At 44.2% G+C, this 9428-nt stretch overlaps 1 protein-coding gene across 1 annotated transcript in view; it reads right to left on the bottom strand.

Annotated features, from left to right (window-relative positions):
• The window catches only part of LOC106808605 (cGMP-inhibited 3',5'-cyclic phosphodiesterase B-like), a 14072-nt gene extending 5022 nt beyond the window's left edge, over positions 1 to 9050 (bottom strand). Inside the window, exons 1-4 of the mRNA XM_014811385.1 lie at positions 8983 to 9050; positions 4812 to 4984; positions 1621 to 1824; positions 988 to 1146 (exon numbers count right to left, since the gene is read on the bottom strand). Coding sequence (XP_014666871.1) covers positions 988 to 1146; positions 1621 to 1824; positions 4812 to 4979 — 531 coding nt within the window. The 5' untranslated portion in view covers positions 4980 to 4984; positions 8983 to 9050. The remainder of the gene's footprint in view (positions 1 to 987; positions 1147 to 1620; positions 1825 to 4811; positions 4985 to 8982) is intronic.
• Positions 9051 to 9428: the final 378 nt, after the last annotated feature.

Below are 9428 nucleotides of genomic sequence, written 5' to 3'. Positions count from 1 at the left end.
CTACAAGATTACAATATCCTATTGAGGGCCAAACGGCCAATGTCCCTTTTACGTAAGAACAGTAGTGACGCAATGTTGACAAGGCTCAGTGTCACTGGTGAAAGGTCTCACGTCGTAGGAAAATTTTGCCCATTTTGCCCACTGAAACATAAAAAATATATTTACCTCTTATGTTCAAACCGTTGATTTAACTGTCTCTTCACCATTGATCATATATTAAAAAAGAGGGGCATCTCTCAGGCGAGAACACTTTATTAATATTCATCATGTCATGTCAAATGAAAACTGAAATTGGAACTACCTCAAGCAAGGGACAGCTAATGCACAAACGCTCGAATTTTTGCGGGCTGGACAGGAATTATGCTTAAAGCTAAGACTGCATACTGACCGTCGGCATGACAAATATCTATACAGTAGTTGCAATTAAAAAGATGGGTGAGATACCAGAAAAAAACTGAATGCCAGACACCTGTGAGTCACAGATATTAAATAAACTGCTAAACAGGCGGATGAAGTCATAGGTTAGCTGCAGATGATAGCTGACTGTAGACTGAGTACGCCACAGACACACGGTGAACTACGCACACAGGTTGAGTCCCAGACCAGGTGAGGTGCAGGTGTTGTACACACACAGCGTGTGCACATACCAGGGTGTGCCACACAACAGGTGTGCACACACACAGGTGCTGGCCATCAGACACAGGTGAGGTGCAGGTGACGTCCAGACACAAGGTGAGCCGGACACAGTGCCACAGACACAGGGCTGTCTGCCACAGGACACAGGTGAGGTGCAGGTTGCTCACAGAACAAGTGTGCCACAGACACAGGTGTGCCACAGACACAGGTGAGGTGCAGGTGTGCTACAGACACAGGTGTGCCACAGACACAGGTGTGCCACAGACACAGGTGTGCCACAGACACAGGTGTGCCACACACACAGGTGTGCCACAGACGCAGGTGAGCTCCTCACAGGTAAGTGGTTTATACCTGCTCATAGAACTCGTCCGTGATGCGCTCCGTCCACTGCACATGCAGGTCACGCCGCTTGCAAGGGCCGTTGATGTCCGCTAGCTTAATACACATCTGCAGCATGAGAAGGCGGTCGGCCTCGGCGTTCCAGTCAATACAGGACGTCTCATCCTCAATCTGCCGAGATACCAATGATGACTAAAGTGCAAGTTATAGTACCAATTGAAAGCCAAACACACACACACATATATATATATAGTAGAAAAGTTATTAGGTTGCACGATATTCATAGTTAAAAAAAGAGAATAATTCGAGATTTTGGATCATTGTCGAGGATTTTGTACAAAATGCCAGATTATTCTCTTTATATATATATATATACAATGTATGATATGATGTTACAATATGTCACATTAAAAAAACTTACAGATTGGACGTCAATCCACAATACCCATTCATACAACACACATCAGAAGAGATTCTCCATTGACAATCTACAAACATGCTTGCACAAACACAATCTGCAGGTGACAATGCACACGATACTAAAATCTCGGTCGCCTTTTCAACGACTAGCAGGACACCAGTCCGAGAAAATACCTCATACCATTACCTATTACCTTAATATTTTTCTCTAGATCGCTCTCGTACCTTTGCATTGAAATCGGCGAGAAACTCAAAGTGTCTCTTAAGGTCGGTGGCAAGGATGGCTTCGATGACGATGTAGCGAAAGCGCTTGAACTCTGCCTTCTCCAAGTGACAGAGGAAGTTGTAGCGGCGGTCGGAGAGGAATAGCTTCCACGCCGCGGCCGCGTGGTGACTCTCCAGCACCGACCGGTCGTTGTACAGGATCGCCTAAACAACGGAGCATTCGCGTTAGAGACGCATCTCGCGTCGCAGCGAACACCTGCGCGCGATGCGGGAGTTGCTGGCTCCGGAGTCGGTGCTCCTGGTGATCGTGTATGGTTGGCCATTGTACTTAAATTGTAATTATTTTTACCGCAGTAAAAATAATTTAACCGCCCCTTTTATCCAATCAGAAGCCTTGATACATGTAGTTTAACTGCTGATAAATCATTTTTACAGCGGTATAATGCAACCGTGGTTAGATTATGGCCCTTTTACCCAATCAGAGGCATTGTTATACATAATTTAACCGCAGATTAATTTTTTCATACATTTAAATTATGTGGAACAAGGCCTCTGATTGGGTGAAAGCGCAATAATTTTACCGCAGTTTAATGATTTCTACCGTGGTAAAAACAATTATTTCTGAGTACGATGGCCAACTATAATCGTGTGTTTGGCGGCCGTCTGTCCGTGGGCATTCCCTTACTGCTGCTGATAGGGTCTATGTCCCCCAGGGTACTGCCGGAACGTACCCTGGGTATGGTCCGGTATACCGGAACGTACCCTGGTAACTATCTAGCTGATATGGTTAGGGTTAGTGTTAGGGTTAGGGTTAGGGTTAGAGTTAGGGTTAGGGTTAGGGAGTAGGCATAGGCGACTCCCTAGACTCGTTAGTGGAGTAGGCGAGGTACGGTGTGGCATATTAGATAGTAGTATTTAGTACCAGGGTAAATTCCGGTATACCGGACCGTACCCTGGGTACGTTCCGGCAGTACCCTGGGGGACATAGACCCTATCAGCCTTACTGCTACGACATAATGACACATTAAAGCTGCGATATGCGTAGACACGTAGATGCCTATCACGTACAGTATGCTCAGTAAACGACGCGAGGCGGCAAAGGCCTTTCGCTTCCGACTCGAGCTCCTTAATTTCCTCGGCTAATTATTTTTTCGGCTTTTCGGCGTCATCCGTTACCCTCGTCATCCGCCAGTAATAACAGAAGTCCGGCCCAATTACGCGAGACTGCGCTGTCAAGCCGAGCACTAATGAACCGAACCGGTTAATTTATATCTGCACAACTATACTGCGCGTACGACCGTTCGTCGGACGTCGGATCTCTGCGATCGGCTGTGCCCGGAATTTAGCAATTCGGACGCGCGCAGTTATGCGTGAATAATCTCAACAATTAACACCACATCACCTCGTGGTTTAATTCGTTCAAATTAGAACGCCAAAGTTTGCACATGGGAGGGGGGAACGGGCAGGAGTGCGGATAGTGCGTCCAGCTTCCTGGCACATAATGAATCTATTGTGCAGCTTGTGACCGCATCACGACCACCTGAAAGGGCCAATTAGCAATGTGTGCGATGATTTGCATATTGAATGGCTGGCACGTGGCGCTGACGCATTCTCGAAATTATGAGCACAAATTGCGGCAAAAAATACCCGCAGGAACCTTGAATCGAATGCGTCCTTATTTCCTTTGGCTTTACAGGCCCATAAATTGAGTTTGTCAAAGGTATGTATAGCCACTGCTCTCCTCAAAGAGCGAAGCTTCCATGCTATACTACGACAGTAATAAATGCTACACTATCAACGAATTTTAACGAGGATGGCTATTTCGTTCTCTGTCATACATAATACCAGGAGCTAATAATGACAAATTTGACAAATAAAACAAATTTGACAAATCAGACAAATTTGACAAATAACAATAATTTGTCATTATTAGCTCCTGATAATACAGAGCAGATAACGGCGATATTCTGCATGTGCCTCTTGACATACACAACGAATAGGTAGATGGACTTCAAGAAGGCACGGAATGTGAAGACAGACGCCTGCGCGCATGACGAGCGGTTCGGGTTCAGTGACATCTCCACCCACGTGTCACGCACGCACAGCCCACTAGATGTCAGCACGATCTGCAAGCCTATCGATCATGCGGGCAAGTACACGGGAGGGGAAGCACACCGGGAAGTCATACATCAGGCAGATGTCCAAGGCCATTACCTGCTCGCGCAACTCTGATGGCGTTAAGCGCGTAATTAATAATGTCCTTTTTCTACGTGACAGATGCTGCTGTTACTACCTAGCTTCCTTTCTCCCCCACCCGCCACCGGCCCCGCGCATCCGCTCCCATACATCACGGACGTGTCATCCACTGCGGACGATATCGGGTCAGATAATCTATAGCGAGATATTTGCCCGAGTCGATCATTCACGCGATGTTGGCAAAAAAAGCCTCGAGTGGCTGTCACACGTGGCGTAACATAATCGCCGCACGTCTGTAGGTATGACGTCGGAGAAAACGAGGAAAAAGTCTGATCGAACGCACCCATGTGACAGGTCGATCGGAAAACTAGCATTAGTTAGATAATGACCATGCGTGTGACCTCGTTCGCTGCTTCAAAGGAAGCTGACAGCGGGCACGACCAGCGAAGCAGAAAGAACCGCGTTGGGGAGTCCCAATCTAGACGTGCTACGAGCGCATGAAAGACACGGCTAGAAACCAACGCGAGGAACGGCAATTAAGATTCATAAGCTTCTTACAGATTGTACGGCTTCACTTCCTGAAGCTATGCCACGAGAAGTCGCTAATCCACTTTTCTCATTTAGTGGGCTAACGTTGCCGTGCGCGCAAACCGACGCACATCACCTGCTGAACTTCATGTCTAGCTGCAATTTCAGCGGCGATATAGCTTGCAGCCGGATGCAGCGCATTACTTCTGCTCCACTTGTCGAGTAGGCAATTAGTAATACCGATGCGAAAAAAACATAGATTGACAGCCGAACACACCGTACTGCGGGGCGTTTCGTAGCAAAACCACGTCTCCGAATTGGAAACACGGGATAGATGCATCGTTGCCAACCCCCACAGTTTTATTGCGCAACTTAGAGACGAATAAACACATGGAGAATCGGCTGAGTAAAATAGTTAAATTTATGGCAGATATCGAATTATGTATAGCGCGACATGCATTTCTCACATTTTCAGCAAAGGTAGTGACTAAGAAGGCATTGGTCCTGCCCGGGTGGTCGTAGTCGTGCATCGCTGCAGCAGTGTACATTGCCATCAGTTCGAGAGCAGGAAAGTTGCCCCCGACAATGCCGTAGCTGTCCTCCGCCTGAAAGCTGGGCCTACTCAGTAAGACCATCCCATCTGCCAAGGAGAGTAACACACGTACAGAGATATAGGTAGTACTAATTGATACTAGCAGGCGTGTCATAAATATAGACATCTAAAGACATATAAAATATTATTATATAGTCTATATTATGATATTCCTCTATAGAGATATATATTATCTATATTATAACATTCCTCTATAGAGATCTATAGAGTCTGTTATGACTCTCCTCTATAGAGATCTATAGAGTCTATAATATGATATTCCTGAGTCCTGATACTAGACAGTCTTTTCTCGCGAACATAACGTATTATAATGTAATTAATGTACTGCTAACTATACAATCCCCCTCGAGACTGATCATTAGATTTGTTCTATATGCCCTAGGCTTCGGCAAAATGCCAAGGACATTTTTAAGGACATGTTACAGCAAAATATTCGGTTACATAAAAAATAATGTATTCAGTTTTCATACACTGTTTCAAATGTTGAATAGGTGTTCCTGATTTTAATGACAGCATCTGATCATAAGTGAATAAAAAAACAAATGCCTGTTTTTAGGCACTTCCAATGTGATACAGAGACACATTTAATTCGGACAGTCTGCCGTGAATAAGTGTACAATATCGCTGTCCAATATTATTGATCTCATTCTCCAAGTCGTCAAGCGTTAATCAAAACACCTTCCAGGAAATTCATCTCTCATGCATATAATAAATGCGCCACAAAGAAGTGAGCACAGCTGAAGCACGCAAGCGCGGAATGCCCGTAATTTGAATGCCTGACGTGCGTATAAACCGCATAATTTCTCCGTGAAAATCTCTTCAGTTTACTTTAAAGTTTTTCAACGGGTAGAATGAAAAACAAAACAGCAATGTAGCAGCACGTGATGAGAACGCGCGCCGCATCAAGCCGTATTCACTAAGCCCAATGGGAATCACTACCGTTCACTGACGCTCCTAGGGTCTATGTCCCCCAGGGTACTGCCGAAAAGTACCCTGGGTACGGTCCGGTATACCGGAACGTACCCTGGTACTATCTAATATGCCGGACCGTACCTCGCCTACTCCACTAACGAGTCTAGGGAGTCGCCTACGCTTACTCCCTAACCCTAACCATATCAGATAGTTACCAGTGTACGTTCCGGCAGTACCCTGGGGGACATAGACCCTATGAGCTTCACTTACAGGAACATACTCACTAAGGTATAATATACGAGACATTGATGATACAGAGCGACTTTTTTTTAAATCTCTACTCGTGGAGCTATTCGCCTACGGCAGTACATGTGGCGGAAATTGGGACTATATAGTGCCTACGCGTGTAGAGTTAGTTATTTAGTAGCTGCATACTGACAAGAGCCTATAAAGAATGTATATATACGCTCTTTCCTTCTTTATACGCTCTTGATACTGACTATAGTTACGAATCTAGTCGTCTATATAGTCGGCAGTGCATTGCATAAAATACTTACTAGAGTTTTGTCTAGCAAGTATGTTTTAGAGTTCTTTTGTCATGTTATGCTAGTTAATAGACGACGGCATTAGATACACTACATTTGATCTCACTCGTGGCATATTACCTAATTGCCCTACTTACTATTTACCGCAGGGTGGACGGCCACGCATGGAGGCACAATTTAAAATACATGAACGGACAGAAGGATTGCAGGAGGAGTATCGCAGACTAACCACAACCATAAAAGACGACTTCATGTCTACTAAAACATCGAAATAACAAAATTGGTAAACATTTATGCATTGCCCTACATAAAAATACTATACATATATATCTATGTTATATGTAATCTTCTCAGTTTTATGAACGCTCGTCCAAGACTTGCGGAATATTTGAGTACACTTCAACCTGTTCAAAACAGGTTCACGACTCAATTATTCACATGCCATCTCTAGTTCCAGGAGCACACTGACTGCATTATACCGTTTCACCGCATTCTCTTCAGTTTTACGTTGGGCGCACATCGATATATTCTAACACCATCTATAGTCTAGTCACATCCCGTCCTACACCATTGCTCACTATATCCAGTGCAGTGCATGGACACCGACAAGTACGAGAACATAGCATAACATATCCCGGCGGGTGACGTCACGTCTCGCCCGCGTCTGTATACGTACGCCGTAATGGGATTTCCCGTTAAGATAACATGAATTTGACGCCTAATGGCAACCATTCCATACATAATTGCCTGGTTCTGAGGAAGGAAGAAAATCACGGCGATATATGCCCTTTCTCGAACCACATCCTAGTCGTGTGTGATTCGGGCAGCAGGGGAACAGGTGTATGAAAAAGCCCTATATGCTGCAAGATCCGGGGCCGATGAAATGTTGGTACACGGCCCACTGCATGAGATCGGGGAGTTCAAACAAGTTGTTGAAATTCATTCACAGTCTGTCGTGACGTGACACAGAACGTAAAATTTGATGACTTGACAGCAATCCACTACACCTTTATACCAACGATACAACGATACCAACGATGCACCCAGGCGATCGTTTCGTATCTCCTGCCGATTCTAGCATTTGCTGAAGCCACGTAAAAATGCCACTACAAGCCATGCAAATTTAATTGGCAGCAGCATTGCTTGCAAAACGGATTAAGTACTGATTGAGCGTGTGTACACGTGGACGTGCAAACCTCCTCGTACGACGGTACTTTTCTGTAAAGAAATACCCACCAAAAACCATGACTAGAATCAGTAGACTGTGTTGTGTATAGCACGACAGCAATTTTCTCGTTGAATGAATTATGCATGGCGTGAAATACGGTCTGTTTTATTTACGTACTGATCAAATACGGCTATCGGACGTACGAACATGCCTTTTGGACACTAGTCTAGCAGCATGCACTTCCCCCCTCGCCGAAATCTCACCAAGTGACACGACCTACTGTTGTCGTTGACACGGTTTCATTTACTTTCCCACCCTATCATATCAGGAGTGAATAATAGAGAGCCTCTATGTCATGTCAGGTGGCCGCAATATTTGTGAGCACACAAATTGAATTATCAGCATGGATTGACAATAAAGAGATTGGACATTATTTCAATGTATGTTGGTATAGCGAGGACAGATAGAACTTAATGTTCACTCGTCTGATTACCTCCGCCAAGGGCAAGGGGTTGGCAGGAGGTTATGTTTTCACCCGCGTTTGTTGGTTTGTGGGTTTGTGCGTTTCTTTGTATTATTTTGTGTACAGCCGAACTGAAAAAGTTATGGGCGAATTGTCATAAAATTTTCAGGATAGCTAGGTCAGAAATGGGTTAACTTAGAATTCATACAATTTTGGTGGTGATCCGGATCCAATTAATTAATAAAATTTTCAGGAAACGTCAGAAATGCGGGTGAACTATCACAAATTTATGACATTTTTGGTGATGATCCAGATCCTAATTAAGTTATTAATTAATTAATTAATTAATACAAATGTTCATCACCAGGAGACAATTGAGCTGCCTTGGCGGAGGTCTGCACTCTCCGAATGCTCTAGTTTGTTTATAGTTTTTGCCTAATGAAAATGGAAATGGAATTTTTAAAGTTAGTTTTAAGAATTTTTTAGATTTTGTTGTTAACAAAAGTTTTTAAAAAAGCAAGTTTTTATTACATGTTTTAAATTTTTTATTGAACTATTCTTAATGTTTTAGTTTTTTTTTGATTAGTTAGCACTCGCCCCTAGGTTTACCTATCCATTTTATTAACAGGCATAAAACAGATTCTTAATTGACCAATATGGTGGCCTAGTCACCTCATCTCTTATCACTGCGGGAATACGACAATTTACTAAACACTTACAATTATTATTATTATTATTATTATTATTATTATTATTATATATTATATATAATATATATATAATATATATATATATATAATAGTAATATATCATATATACACATATACATATTATATATATATCAGAAGTAGATAATAGGCGAATTCCTAATATATTATATAATAGCGCCACCTAAACCGAGCGCTGTTGACACGCAGCGTCGACATTACTATCGCACCTGGGTTCTGTCTGTACAGAAGAGGCCTCAAGTCCGGCCACCAATCTGCCTGAAATCCGGGGATCGCGCTGCGAGGTGAGATAGTAGAACCGGCGTGCAGCACGTACTGCCCGCGTGCATCCGGTGTGATCTGCAACCGCCACAGGCAGGCCGGAAGACGTGTTGAAGTAACGAACGTTTATCTTTGTAGACGCAAGCAGATCGCAAAGAGCGAGGTACGAGAGAGCGGAGAGGAGATGAGAGGGGGGGGAGGGGCGAGAGGGACAGAGAGGGAGAGGGGGAGAGAGGGAGTGGGAGAGAGAAGGAGAGGGCGAGAGGGAAAGAGAGAGAGAGAGAGACGAGAGAGAGAGAGAGAGAGAGAGAGAGAGAGGAGAGAGGAGAGAGCGAGGGAGGTGGGGTTAGAAGTGAGAGAGAAGAGGGAAGAGAGAGAAGGGAGCAGACGAGAG

Source organism: Priapulus caudatus, unplaced genomic scaffold, assembly GCF_000485595.1.
Source record: "Priapulus caudatus unplaced genomic scaffold, Priapulus_caudatus-5.0.1 Scaffold289, whole genome shotgun sequence".
NCBI classification, from domain to species: Eukaryota; Metazoa; Priapulida; class Priapulimorpha; order Priapulimorphida; family Priapulidae; genus Priapulus; species Priapulus caudatus.
This window is presented reverse-complemented; position numbering and strand designations above follow the sequence as displayed.